We start from the raw sequence: 15,449 nt of genomic DNA, 5'->3' as shown, positions 1-15,449 counted from the left end.
CTTTAAGCTGTTTCTAATATTGAGACAGTAATACATTTGATACTCCAGAGTAAAAAATAAATTACGAACCAGAGAATGTCTTGTTTATAATGGTTCATATGGTTACTAAATTCTCTGAACGTTCTCATTGTGTTTCTGCTATGTGGTTCTTTTTAACTGAGGAATGTCACGTGTTTCCATTAATCAGATTATGGGTGGATAAAACTTTTAACAACCCTTGAAATTTCAAAGGTTAGGGATTCCGAATAGCGCAGTATGTTCTGTGAGGTGCTCATTTTTATTTCAGTTTTCTTTTGTAATATACTTGAGAAAAAGCCTGACAATTTAGATATTAAAAACAACCCTGATAGTTTATATTTACTTGGGAAAATGATGGTATTCATGTCAGCCTCAGTAAACAACCTTTAGCCCAGAAAGGTTAAAGACCCTGTGATTGAATAAGATTGAGTATATATTCTAGTCATAATCTAATCCCAGAGGAGAGTTTCTGAAAGTTTTTCCTTGATCTATTACACTGGAGATAATCATGACAGAAAATACGTTTTATAATATTTGACAATGACAGCAACAGAGAATGAATTAAAATAAGCAAAGTTTGTGTTTAAAATCAGTTGAAAATGAGAATAAAAAATCAGCAGAAATGGGAACAGAGAATAATTCCCGCACAAGTAATTTTTGGTTATATGTTGATTTTTTTAAAAAAATTTAAGAGGCTTACACAAATATTTGCATATGTATTTGATGAATGGGAAATTTATCATATTCTTGCAGGGCATTTATGAAGCTGATGGAAGCTAAAGTGTAAGGGGATTCCAAATGAAATATTGTATATTGTTTGTTCATGTATAATTTTAATTTTAACAGTTGTGATGGGAAAAAGGCTATTTTGTTAGTAAAATATATTATAAAACTGGTTGAAGGGAGGGCTACATAAAAATGAGGGTTTTGAATAGAATGTCCGTGTTCTGGTTATTGTCAAACTTGGAAAAAATAGATGAAAAATGATGAAAGTAGTATTCCTCATGGTATGCTGTTGCTACCCCCTTGTGGCTTCTCATGAAGTACTGCAGATGCTGTGGAAACTTCCCAGCCTCGCTACCTAAGCTGTTGTGACAGTGTTCACAGCCTAGGAAACACAGTACTTCAACAAGATTAGTTGTAGTTTAATTTATAAATTATAATGTAGAAAAAGGCTCTGACATTACCTGAGTTACCTCAAAGTCATGTGTTCAAATTCCATTTCATTAAGGAGCCATCACTTTTTGCTGTTGCTAAATTACTGGAAACAGGACTAGTTAACATGCACAGGATTGAGATTCTTTGGAGACCTCTGACCGGTCATCTTCTGGAGGTAACTAATTGCTTTTATCAGTTGTACTAGTGCTTAATTTGTATTAATAAAGATCTTGTGGAAATGCATTTTTAAAGTGCAATTTAAAAAAAAAATTAAATTGTATTTACATGTTTTGGTTTATGCACTCTGTTTTTTCAACTTGAATGCATCACACTTTGAATTTAGAGTCGAATTTATATATTTAAATTCTAGTGTTTTAATGTCTTATTCACTTTGTCTTCATGGTGCTGTCAGTCTTTATACATTTTAAACATGACAATGTTTAAAATTACCAATTTATTATAATTCATGTTTGTGTTATAATTAAGGTAACACAAACAGGTTTCACTTTGGATTCACACAGCACAAATATACTTAGGAAGATTTTAAGATACATCTTTGTGTCATTGCCTGATAGGTTGAAGTCATTAGATTTACTGATAAAGGGTTTGTTTGTTTGTTTTAAAAATGTTTAAGTTAACGTTTTGAGTGGTCTCTTTAAGAGAATACTGTACAAATATGAAAATAGGTGTCATAATCCTATTTAAATTTCTTAAGTATTTTAACTTCAACGTGAAAAATATGCTCCATCGAGGAAAAAATGCTTAAATTTTGAATTTGAAAGTACAAACAGGTGACGGAATGCAATTGTAAAGTTTTAATTCACTAAACAGATATGTAGAAGAGTGACATGCAAAACCAGGGTTCTATTTAAAGTGTGTAAAGGAGAAAGCTTTTCGTCCTCTTTTTCCAAGAAATATGAGACACCTCCTTAGGACCAGCGCATTATTTCAAACAGTATTAAGCATTGTCTACCTCTAACCTTTTTTATGGAGATCATCTTCACATAATCTTTTATCTAGGAGAAGAAATTTGGATACTTAGGGGTTTAAAGGCTTAAAGCACAGGCATCTCTTTCTCTTGTCTTTTTTCCCCCTCCAAGACGATAAGGTGCACCATCCATATCTTGAGATTCTGTTTTTTCATCTAGTAAGCAGTCTGTTTCAGTCTGTTATCCGTTGTGGGCGTTTGCCACTGTTTTGTGTGAAATACACAGTCTATTTCAATTTCTTTTAAAGTACTGCTTTATTTCCTTTTAAATCTAAGTCGTCGAGGTACAATGAGGAAGGAGAAAACACCAGCTGCAAATTCAGTTAAACACAACCTGAGGGAAGAATTCGTTCCCTGTCTCTGGAACTGATTATCTGGTCAGATTCAGAGCATCATGAAGTAGTTCAAATTCTCTCTTTTTGTATATAAGGTAACAAAAATAAAAGAGAGAGTAGCTGTTTCTTGTCTGGATTTTTTAACATTAAATCCTCCTTTTCAGTTGGGCTGGTGGCTGGTAAGGGAACAGTCCACCAACCAAAACAATCAGCATTCCTTATGATCCTGCTGTGGACATTGATTCTGGATTCTCACGCCATCTGAGCTAGGGCTGGAAGGGTGGGTGGAAATAATTATGTAGAGGTCAACCAAACTGTAGACTTAGATTATTTGGTTGAGGGTAATGTATCAGATAGAGGAGTACGTGTCATACTAGGTTTCTGCAATGGATTTGCACAATGTTTTTAATTTTTCTGTTCAAAAAAAGCAATTAGCAAAGCTATTCAGTTTAGATAGTCAGGAGACAAAGAGAAATGAAGACATGCATTTGAAACAAGCTTGAAGTAGTGTTCACTATTGTTTTGTCAAGTTTTTGAAATAATGGAGTGTAAGGCTTATTTTACATTCACTATGTAGTTACTTTTTGTATTTGAGAATATAGAAGAGCAGACACTTTCTGTGTTGGCTACTGTCATGCTTCCTTACTCGATTATGTTAAGCAGTATGTGAAAGATGAAACTTTGAATTTTAGAGTAGCTTAAGGCTAAGTTAAACCTGAGAGTTTCAAGCATTCATTGAAGAGTTGTTTGGTGCTTTTTAATCAATCGTTATCTGAATTAGCAGTTAGTATATTCCTTTTGGAAAATGTATTGGCTTGAACTGCTGTGGTTTTCATTATGTTTCCTTCTCTGTCTTTCACTGCTTCCTATTGCTTCCTTATTCAGAAGGTATGTCTGTACAAAAGATAAAAATTTTTGCACTGTTAAACCTAATTTTGTCATCTAGAGATTAATTGTATTGTTGTAAAAATATTATTGTGTGTAAATTATAATTAAAATGTCCGTTTTTTTATGTACTACGTATATTCAAATCTTGGTTAAATATAAGTGACTTTAAGCAAATCATTGCTGTGTTTTCAGGTCTGTCAGCATCCAAACTCCAGAATGAGGGAATGGGGAGCAGAAGCTTTAACTTCTCTCATTAAAGCAGGACTGACATTCAGCCACGATCCTCCATTATCTCAAAATCAGGTAAAGTAAGTTTAAGAGCAACTGCTTTCTTCCTTTTCTGGAACTTAAAATGAACATGAAATCGAAATTTTCCCTAGAGGAAGTTTTCTACAGTTCAATGAATAGGAGGCATTCATGAAGCAACTTTACTATTGAGTTTATAAAGCCTACAGCTGTAACATTCAGATGTAACTATTGAGAATCACCTCATGCATTCTAATGAACTACCCTCCTTCATTTTTCAAATGCATAACAAAGAGCGGGGATGGTTGCATATTATGTCCATTTATTAGAAAACATTATGGATCACCCTTGTGAGTGCAAAACAATTCCAGAATGTTTAGAAGTATATATGCGATGTGGTGGCAGGTAAAAAATAAATTGCCTCACCTTCTAAATCACTATTCAGTTCATTATTAATAAAACATTCAAGTATTTTTACTGAGGTTCAATGGATGGTTTTTTCAAGGTCTCTTTAGTAGAAAGCTGATTCTAGACCTGCTGGATGAATGTAAAGTTGCATGACGGTTTTTATGCAGCTGTGACAGCATGCTGTAGTTAGTTACTTCCTGAGAGACCTGGAGAATGGGGAGGGGGCGGGGGGGGAAGAAAAAAATGTAGATTTCCTGGTGAAATCCTTTATAAACATTTTTTTAGAAAGGCCACTCTGACACTGAATTTGAGCATTTAATGACTGAGTTTTGAATTCATTTAATTAATCTTCAGTTGGTACTGTATGTTTTCACTTATTATACATAAAAATAATAAAGGATCAGTTAAATTTTAGCATCCTTAATATGCTTTATTGTTTATTTTTAGAGACTGCAGTTGCTTTTATTGAATCCACTAAAGGAACTGTCAAACATCAGTCATCCTGATATCAGGATCAAGCAGTTGGAGTGTGTGCTACAGATTTTGCAAAGTCAGGGTGACAGCTTAGGACCTGGTTGGCCGTTGGTGCTTGGAGTCATGGGGGCAATCCGAAGTGATCAGGGGTAAGTGGTGGAAATAAAATTTTAAAATCATGTAAGATAAGAACAGTAGAAAGAATTTTGCTTTTATTTTCCTACTTTAATAACCACTTCGGTAATAGCCATTATTTTCATGGCCATTTTTAGCTTATGAACAATTTTACTCAACAAAAATTACAGTTTTTCTGTAGTACTCTTTTATTTTACCGAATTAATCTTTCAGAAGACCAGAGTATTGTTCCATTCTGCCCTCTCCTGTGGTCAGCGTGCAGTACACACTGAGGAGTACTCCTTGTGCCAATTCATTTGATCTTAACCATTTGCTGGACATCTCTCTGGTGCCTGCAGATAATTCTGTATGATTTAGCTGATGCGCTTAGTTCCTCTGTTTTTTCTTTTTCTTCTTGAATCTTTGTATAGTCTCTGCTGTGTGTCATCTTCTGAATGTGATCTCTTTTTGTTGAAGCCTTCCTCTCTAAATGGCTGCTGGTAGTACAAGGATGGAAGATGATTTACGTGCTGTGGGTGAATCCCTTGACTAACTAACACAGCTGACTCTGTTGCCAGCAGAGGATGGATGTTGCTGGACTGGTCCTCTTGCCCACAGGGGAAAGTGAGAGGTGAAGTTGCAAGGACTTTTTTTGAAATGAGCAGTGAAATGGACATCTGGCCCTGGAGCTGTAAGCACCAAGAACTATACCCGCAAATTTAGACCATATTATTCCTTCTTCAGTGCTAGTCAAGGCTAGCACCAGGATAGGTCAGCAAATAACTCTGGTATCAGAAGAATTCACCTTAGCATAGTCTCCTTTTGTCCCACCTTAGCTTCTGTCTTCTGACCATATGAGGACCTCCTAAAGCCCCTTCAAATGCTTGATCAAGGATTTTGCTTTTGTACCAGTGTTGCTTGCTCTGGTAATGGTACTCACCAAAATCCCCAAGGATGTTGGCGTTCTTGGCTGTCAACATCCTCTTTTCGGTAACCTTCCTCTGGTACCTGCTTTTTCCACACTTAGTGCAGTATGTTCTGTGGTTCCTGCATGCCTTTTGATTTTCACTGTAGTTGTTTACGGGTGAGAACCAACACAGATTCCTTCTCAAGACAGTTTCAGATTGTTTTACTTCTCGAGACAGTTTCAAATCGTTTTACTTCTCAAACCTATACCTCACTGGCAGATATTTCAAGATGTTGCTAAGATCTTGTGTTAAATGTTAGTCTGCTCCTACAAAGCATATAGAATAATCTGCTTTTCTTCAACTATATAGCACTGTTTGCCCACATCATATCAACTACAGCAGGAATAAAAATGAAGCAAGCCTCCATTTCCTCGGGAAACAACAGAATTTCTTGTCTCTCTCACAGCTGTGAGAACAAGATGCAGGCGCTATTACCATACTTTATAAACTTATTGACCATGAGACTTTCTTCACAAGTGTCTTCCCTTTGGTCAGTGACCATCCTGTATTCCAGGACAGAAACCCATTTGCCTTCCAGAAGAGCTTCTTGCCAGGCTGCTATAAATACAGAAGATGCTATTTTGAGAGCCAGTGATACGTTAGTCACTTCTTGATTGCACGGCACTAGCCTGCCAAACAAAAGAAAGTCTTCTCAATGGGATGCCCCTGTTTATTTTAAGGATAGATAAAGCCCTATATGATGTCAAGTTTTCCAGCTAAGCTTAAGTTTATTGCATTTATATTTAGCTTTTTGCTTGCCACCTATAACATTATGGACAACTTTACATTTTGAAGAAGTGTATTGCTGTTGCCACTTTCATGAAGGACTTTGAAACCTTTCTCCAAATGCATAGTAGTGTGGGACATTAATTGGGAAATGAACTGTTTTGAATTTGTTTAGCAGTCTTGCTTTTGAAGATTAGGAAGAACGGTTACTTTCTCATTAACTCAGCTCTGCAAAGTGAGTAGTGTAACTATACTTTCATTTCCTGCCTCTTTCCCTTTTCTCTTAGAATCCTTGAAGGTCACGTACCTCTGGCACTCTGTAGTGGGGAGGGAACCGCAGCAGTTTGGGGTGTGTTTCACTTTATAGACTATTGTAATGAATATGGGGGAAAGCAGTGTGTGAGCATTTTGTCCATGAGTATAGCAATGGGAAATCCTTTGATCTTATGTGGTAGGATGGATGTTTCTCTGCAGTATGCATCATGTCAGAGAATTACTTGTTATACCATTACAGTCCATGTGAGGTTTCTTGTGTGTTCCTCTGGCTTCCATATCATGTTGGCTGTTATGACACGGTGGAAATGACCCACCTATGATTTTCATTTTGAATTAATTGAAAAAATTACTATTTTATTTAGGATTCTGAAATATGTAATTGACATATCTGTATACTGAACTTTTTCCCGGGATATATATTCTGAAAGACACTAAGTTTCTGTATTACAAACCTTTGGAATTCTTTCTTTTGTACAGTAGACATTAAGCATTAAACAAAAAAAAAAACCACCTATAATGAAATTTAAATGCAGCTTCCCTATTTTTTATTATCTCAACTCTACCTATCCTTTTGAATCCTTCATTTTGTCTCTCACTAAACAAGGTTTTAATTATAGATGACCTTGCTGCTTCTGAGAGCTCCTTCTCACAAACCTTTTCTATACTACATTTTTATTTTGTTTATATTCAGAATTTAATTATGAAGGCAAAGTATTTATTAAAGATCTACGTAATGGCAGATATTTTGAAAAGATTTCGTCTAACATAATATCGTATTGAAGCAAGTGAGACTACCATTATGTTAGCATGCATCTTTCCTAATAAATAAAAATACGTTTTCCGTGCCTGTTTGGCATACTTTAATTTGTAACTGCTGGTACAAGAACAGCTTACTTTTTGGAAGATAATTATGCTCAAACTTAAGCTTGCTTTGTGCGTTGTGGCTTAATTAGAATGTTTTTAATTAGAATGTTTTAGCTGATGCATTTGAACTAACAAGGCCTGGAACTGTAGAACAGAGAAGTGGACTTTACTGTATAAAACTAGCTGAGGACCACTGGAGATTCTAAACTTCATCTTCACTAGCTAGTTAACATGGACTAAATACTTTATCAGAATTTGAAGCTTCAACTTAATGTTACACCTCAAAAAACCCTCCAGTTGAAAGGTTTTAAAATGTTGCAAATTCATCTCAAAAACATTAAATGGGTTTTTTAGCCTTTTTTTAATAATGCTGTCTCCTGAGGTATTGTATTCAAAACATTTGTGTGCTCTTGAAGAAATTTGAAATGAGAGTGTGTGTGTGTGTTTTGTTTTTGTTTTGTTTTTTTAAGAGAGTCCTTAATACGGACTGCATTCCAGTGTCTTCAGTTGGTTGTGACAGACTTTCTTCCAACAATGCCATGTACTTGTCTACAGATAGTTGTTGAAGTTGCAGGAAGCTTTGGACTTCACAATCAAGAGCTAAATATTAGCTTAACTTCAATTGGTTTGTTGGTGAGTTTTATATTAAGCTACAGTGATGCTGCTTCTGGCTTTCATTTTCTTTTCTTTCTTTTTTTTTTTTCCTTTAATGAAAACTAATCTGTAGTCAGTTCTACAAATGAAAGCCAAAACTTATTTTTCTGAGTTCTTACTGAACTCCCATGCTGTCATTTGGAATCATCTGTAAATTGAGTGAGCACAATTTATCTTTAATCTGCATGACGCCAGGGTTAGTTAAAGAAATTGTATTGTGTTGTAGCCATGTCATCAGTTTTTATTTTTATCGTATTTTTAATACGATGTTTCCCTTTGTAGTGCTTCTGATATAACTGAGGCCTAAAAGCTAAGGCTAAGAAAAATACTTTCTGCACCTTGCAGTATTTTTGTGCTGATCTTCTATCAGTGTAGGGAAATTAATATCTTCATGTACTTCACAAAATACTTTTAAATGTGAAAATGAGAGAAAATTTATTTCATGATCATCAAGAACATTATAGTATTTTTATTGTACATCAGCATATGTCTTATTTATTTTGTAGTGGAATATTTCGGATTATTTCTTCCAAAGAGGTGAAATAATTGAAAAGGAGCTAAACAAAGAAGAAGCAGTGTTGCAGAAGCAGGCGGAAGAGAAGGGAGTGATGCTCAATAGACCTTTTCATCCTGCACCACCGTTTGACTGCCTTTGGTTATGTCTGTATGCCAAACTTGGAGAACTGTGTGTGGATCCCCGGCCTGCAGTTAGAAAGAGCGCTGGGCAGACATTGTTTTCTACTATTGGTGCTCATGGAACTTTGTTGCAACATTCAACGTGGCACACAGTGATATGGAAGGTATGATGTGTAAGCTTCCACTGAAGGCTTTTTAAATTGCATTCACATTTTAATAACCATTGACAATGCTATTTTAATATCAATTAGCTAGTTTATTAAGACTTTTTAAAGTTAACAGAGGTCTGATTTCTTGGGGGTGGTTTTTTATACATTTTCTTCTCTGGCCCTTAAAGTCTCTTATGAAATGTAACTGTTGTATCTTGATCGTTTCTTTCCCACTCAGCAGCTGGATAAAACAGCTGTTCCCTTTCTACGAGGATGAATGACACTTTTTTTTTTTTGGTGTGAAAATATGGAGATATTTGAGGGTCATGTGGTTGGATTGATCTGATATTAGATTGAGCTTTGCTTTGCTCTCTGTTTTTTCTCTCTCCTTTGAGAGGATCTGTCAGATGCCTTGTTCTAGATCACAGTTATGTTGGTTGTGCCTTATAGAAAAATCAGTCTGTAGTTGAGTCTGCCTGCTGTACCTGTGAGGTATTGGAGATCCACTGGTTTTAGCCTTCTGTTAGTGCTAACATTGCTATCAGTGGTTTTGATCATGCCTTTCTAACCCTTCTCAAGTGAACATCAGTTGGCTGATTCTTACTTTTAGCTGTTGCAGAGACTTTTTAGAGTAAGGGAATTCTCAAGGTGACAGAAAGAATGATGTAAAAGTTACTGGTTTTATTGTTTTACCATGAATACAACTATGTTGTTTGAAAAGTTGCTTTTTTTTTTTTTCCTCTTTTTCTGACTATTACAGGTTTTATTTCACCTGTTAGATAGGGTTCGAGAATCTTCTACCACAGCTGACAAAGAGAAGATTGAATCAGGAGGAGGCAACATTCTCATCCATCATTCAAGGGATACAGCTGAGAAACAGTGGGCAGAGACATGGGTATTAACACTGGCTGGAGTTGCAAGAATATTTAATACCAGGAGATACTTACTGCAGCCTTTAGGTAAAACCTATAGTTATTGAAAGATCCAGTAATAAACTTTCTGCTTTTGTATATTTTTTAGCTAAAGTACTGGGCAAGAATCTTAATCTTAACTTAAAAGTGTGTTCTGTTGTGCCTTACCTCAAATGTGATGAAAATTATGGAGTTTTTAATTCATGCTCCTTAGAGCCAAAAATTGTAAGTACCATTTAATCTTCTGTATCACAGTACTTGAGATTAAATCTTGCTAGTCACAGTTCTGGGTGCCAAATAGCTTTAATTTATAGTAGCCTGATAGCAATAATAATTTTTCCGTTCTTTTGGTTGTCAGAACGTATTTCTCGTCTTGATTTTCTAAGGTTATGCAGCACTTGCCTAGAACTCTTCCATGGCATCAGTGTGTTGAGTTTAACAGTGCTCTTATAAAATAAAGAAAACTCACTTGTAAAGTCAGTGAAGTATTGAACATTTACATTGTTTGATTGTATGTAGTAATATTTTACGATATGGTCAGGTCAGGTAAATGACCTGATGTTTAATTCCTACAAGGAGAAAGTGGGGGAAAAAAAAAAGGGAATGTATAGCTTGCAAAGAATATTCCCCATTACATTAATATACTCTCACCATCCCATAGTATGCAATTAATATATGTAACTAGCAATAAGTTGTATTTTATTTCATTTTGGTTATTTGTCATACAGATATCAACATATTCATAGCTATCAAGAGTATTGGTCATTTGCAGAAATGTAGTAGATTTTAAAATATATTAAACTTTTAAAACTGAATTAAAAATTCAGACATTTCAGGGCTGCTTTAAGTATTCGAACCCTGTAATTAGTAACATAGAAAACTGAAGGTTAAGGCTAAATTTAGTGAAAAAATCAAACTCCAATAATGAAATCTTTCTCCACAGTACAATTATCAGAGCATTTTAAAATTAATTCTTTGTATATGCATTGCATGACCATTGCATGGTCAGATGCACTGCATTTGACCCTCAATTCCTTGTGTGTGCTTAACACTTATGAAATCCACAGGCGTCTGGTATGTATAAGAACAAATCTGTTTCACTATCCTGAATTAAAAAAAACATATTTTTCTGGCATGGGATGTGGTATGTGATTTTTCGGTAGCAAATTTGACATAAACATAGATATATTGTTTCATTCTTCATATTTGTGTGTTTCTGTGTCACATTCATTCTTTCTGGTTATGGTTGAACTGATGTATTCTGAAAGTCATTCAAGCCGTCACCTAACCTCATGAAATTTCTCTGTATTAAGAGTAACAAGCACATGAACAGCCTTTTTGAGACGTTGACTGATTTTTTTTTTTTCTCTCTCTCCCCCGCCCTTTTTTTTTTTTTTTTTTTTTAAATAGGAGACTTTTCCCAAGCCTGGGATGTTCTTCTTGATCATATCCAGTCAGCAGCACTCAGCAAAAATAATGAAGTTTCCTTGGCTGCTCTGAAAAGCTTCCAGGAGATCTTACAAATTGTTTCTCCTGTCCGAGAGTCGGAGAAGCCTGATACACCACCTGCCATCAATGTTTCTGTACCTGTGGTGGTAGGGACAACAACTGCCACTAGTCTTGGCAGATCATTCATGAGGACTGACTCCATAGGAGAAAGACTAGGAAGATACAATGGATCTGAACCACCTGTAATAACAGACGAGATTGAAGATTTGAATCTTTGGTGGGCAGCCTGGAACAGCTGGTATAGGATTGGTTCAGAAAGTACAAGGCCTCCAATTACTTGTGATAAATTGACTTTCATTCCCAGCCAGCCTTTTCTTACAGCTTTAATTCAAATATTCCCGGCTCTTTACCAACACATCAAAACTGGTTTCAGCATGGATGATCTCCAAAAGCTGGGTGTCATTTTGCACGGTGCTGTTTCAGTTCCAATCAGTTCTGATGCTTCCCCTTTCATCCTTCCATCTTACACTGAAGCAGTTTTGACAAGTTTACAGGAAGCGGTGCTTACAGCTTTAGATGTTTTACAAAAGGTAATAATGTGACTTCAAATGCGCAGTGAAAGGTAAACTACGCTGTGTCTTAATTCTTCTCAGAACTCTAGTGGGGTGATTTAAACATGAATTTTTAAATTATTTGTAATTGCACAGTGTACTGGATTAGAACAACCAGATCTCCATTCCTAGTGCAACCCCATTGAAAGGAATGGTTTAATCTTTATGAAATGCACTTTTGCTTGATTGCCGAAATACCTTAAGTGTTGTGCTGTGTTTGTAGCCATTTCTTGTCTATCTAATATTTTAAGTATTGTACCGTTATGAAGGCCTGTACATGGAGTTGAGGGAACAGTCCCACAAACAGTATTCTTTATGTTGCCCAGTTACTGCCATAAATTCTACAAGAATAGTTATCATGAGAACTTTGAGTTCATCCAAAACAAAATATAAAAAGGTCTCTGGCAGACCCCCTACCTTCTTGCCTCTTGTTAATCAGCTTTTTAAGGAAAATGCTGCATCTCTGCTTAAGGAATTCTTACTACAGAATTCATCCTCAAAGAGCACCCTTCATGCAAGTGAATCTGTAAAGAACAAATTAGGGCTCCCTTTTTCTGGATAGTTAAAAAAAGTATTGCTTCTTTCTTACTGGCGTTGTAAAATATCTCCTTGCAAAATACGTTGTTCATTCAGAAAACTTGCTTAGTCAAAAGAAGCAAGGTTGATAATGCACGAGAGCATGCATTTATATTATGCACTACTATATTATGACTACTTTGCTTAACTATGTGGTCATACCTCCCCCCCAGCCCCTGACAGGATCCTGCCCCATTTGGCTCATAGAACACGTGGTGCCTACTAAATGAGCAGCAGTTCGGTATCTTGTTTTCTTTTTGCTTAGTGTGGATTGACTTATCCCATGCTTACTTAAACCTTACAGGCAAGGCAAAATCATTATCTTGCAGCCATTCCTTTAGTTTTTGGGTTTAACAAATACTCATGAATATATTTTGAGAACAGAGGTATAAGATTAGAAGTTGGTATTAAATCTCAGTTTTGTATATGGGGATATAAATAACATGAAGTTTTAACACCAGTCAGATCCACTAAATTTTCATCCTTTTCTAATCAAGCTTGACCCCTTTTGTACCCTTCCCTTTCCAGCAGCTCAGCTCTGCCCAAGTCCTGTTTTCGCTACTTAATGACTTCATATTATGTCAGATTTTTCTGTTTCTTTGCTGGTCTCCTTATCCCAGATGTTCTTGGTTCCCAAAGGCTGCAGACATTAGCGCTTTGCAAAGAAGGGGTTACCAGAGTTTTTAACATGAGGAAAAACTGCACATTTTTTAATACGCTTATTCTTGTCAAGATGTTAAACTGTTTTAGCTGAAGTTTTCTAAACAATAACAGAAGCAATAACTCCCTATGAGAAACAGAGACATCTCCCTGTCCCCTCTCCCAGTCGAAATGGTTAGCACGTCAGTTACAAGCCTTTCCAAAACCAGACTTACACAGGAAGGTACCTCAATTTATACAGTACCTCCCACCCCATCCGTAGTTATATTACTAACAGTACAGCACTGAAATCACTAAAAAAAAATAAGTTAAAGTATATTTGGACATCAGTAAGTTCTGTGGAGTCACATGATTGCTCCCCTTGGCTCTGTAGCACAGTACAATTCACATGACAAGGCAGCCAGCCAGTGCTGATGTGGAGCAAAGGCCATCCGACAGATGGTTTTGCTGGAGGCCACAGTATCTTCTTCCTCGGTTGAAATGAATTCATACTCTTGGGAGTACACACAGAAGCTAATGGAACAGTTAAAGATGAGTGTGTAAATATTTGCCACCTCCTTTGAAGAAACAAAACGTTTCTTGCATGTTTGCATATGGGATCAGATTAAGTTTTGTTCTTTGCTGATACAGGAAGATTTGGGTCAGTTGTGACTTTCTAGGAAGTTCTGGAACAACTACGCAGTTGGAATAGCATGAAAAAAACCTGATATTTTTAAGACTGAGCCCCTGACTGGTTTAATAAAGAGATTTTATGATGTGATTGCCCTAGCAAAGGACACTGCAACTCAGGAACGTAGAACTGGAAGGGATCTTTGGTTCTCCTTTCAGTTTTTGTTCTTTGTTTTCTTTTTATTTCTCATTTGAACATGTTTACTAGTCTTTCATTGCTGTAGTTGCCTGCTTCATCACTGTAGCTCAGCTAAAGGTTGTACTGAAGCCCAAATTTTCTGATTATTCTCAGTCCCTCCCTACATTCACTCTAGGTCAACTCATCAGACAGAGGACCACGGATACATACTTGGGGATCAGATACATTTGAATTCTGCCCTCTGCAGGCAGTATGGATGCAAACCTCATGAGCTATGAGTGTGGTAAACTCAAGGCTGTATTTACATATACCAATGGTAGAGACTTGCTATGGAGAGCTGTAAAAAAGGCCCAGTAGTCCATGACGGTAACTGCACTGGGAATTATTAGATAAGTCTAAGCTATTAAAAAATTTGAAGGTTAGTACCAGAATGCTTTAAAGCAGAAATTTCTGAAACTAAAGTACTGCCTCAATTTTTACAACAAATGATGATCTGCAGAGTACTTGATTTTAGGGTTTGTTTGTGTTTTTGTGTTTTGTTGTTGCCTGACCATTACTTCTTGATTTATACATGTCTCTTAAAGTATGTAAATATTTGCACTTAATGCAGTAAATAGTACTCTCTTTTATAAGCAGTTCTTGAAGATACTTTCAACGTCCTTTGTCACACACTTTGCTAGGCTATTTTTGAGTTTTTCAGGTGCTTAGATAAAAGTTACCTGGTGTCAGTCAGAAGCATAAACCTAATTGAAAAGCAATTCTAGTTAGATGAATTTTCAAAACTAAGTGACCTAATTCTCCTTTTTTTTTAAATATTATATAGATAATTTTTAGAGTTGAAAATATCCCAGTAGACCAGATAGGAAATGCTTCTATTTGTAAAATAAAAATTTTACAAGAGTTTCATAAAATATTAAGAAGAAGCTACTCTATGCATAAACTTCAAATAGGAAGTAGTTACTGCTTTTGCTCAGCAGTACAGAAAAAGTAGCATCTGAAATTATTTGCTACTGATTGTGAAATGAATAATAATAGTAATAATCATCATCATCTAACAATGTGGAATGAACAGCAAACGTATTTTGAAGTTTTGCTATTATAGATGTTAAGATAGTCTTCTGTGGGTAAAGTAAGTTGTATCAGTGCAAGTAAGTTGCATCTATACAAAAATCATCCAGGGGTTTGTGGATGCTGTCTTTTCCTTTCTAATACATTTACTGGTATATAAAATCATTTTTATACCTTTCCTAATAGGTATGTAGTCTTGCATTAACCTGTTAAAATTTAGTGCAGTGACGTCAGTGCAGCAGTGTGTTAGTTGAAATTGTTTTACAGCATGTTGAATGCTTTTATATCAGCAATTTAACCTTTTAGCCTTCTGCCACACAGGTGAGTATCTAGCATCAAAGCATCTTTTTCAGAGTTCAGTACAGTTTTGAACTCAAGCACCAGCAAAGCAGTGTGGCTTTTAGGAGTGCTGCACTGTATTCCTAATGCTGATTAAGCTTTTTGAGCATTAGACACGTGTTTTG

At 35.9% G+C, this 15,449-nt stretch overlaps 1 protein-coding gene across 3 annotated transcripts in view; it reads left to right on the top strand.

The window, feature by feature from the left end:
• Positions 1-15,449, top strand: part of MON2 (MON2 homolog, regulator of endosome-to-Golgi trafficking) — a 73,518-nt gene that overhangs the window by 40,032 nt on the left and 18,037 nt on the right. For all 3 annotated transcript variants that reach the window (XM_063323067.1, XM_063323066.1, XM_063323068.1), the window contains 7 exons: positions 1,250-1,351; positions 3,580-3,690; positions 4,489-4,664; positions 7,934-8,096; positions 8,624-8,917; positions 9,663-9,861; positions 11,224-11,852. In XM_063323067.1, coding sequence (XP_063179137.1) covers positions 1,250-1,351; positions 3,580-3,690; positions 4,489-4,664; positions 7,934-8,096; positions 8,624-8,917; positions 9,663-9,861; positions 11,224-11,852 — 1,674 coding nt within the window. The remainder of the gene's footprint in view (positions 1-1,249; positions 1,352-3,579; positions 3,691-4,488; positions 4,665-7,933; positions 8,097-8,623; positions 8,918-9,662; positions 9,862-11,223; positions 11,853-15,449) is intronic.

This window comes from Chroicocephalus ridibundus, chromosome 1, assembly GCF_963924245.1.
Source record: "Chroicocephalus ridibundus chromosome 1, bChrRid1.1, whole genome shotgun sequence".
Taxonomy (NCBI): Eukaryota; Metazoa; Chordata; class Aves; order Charadriiformes; family Laridae; genus Chroicocephalus; species Chroicocephalus ridibundus.
This window is presented reverse-complemented; position numbering and strand designations above follow the sequence as displayed.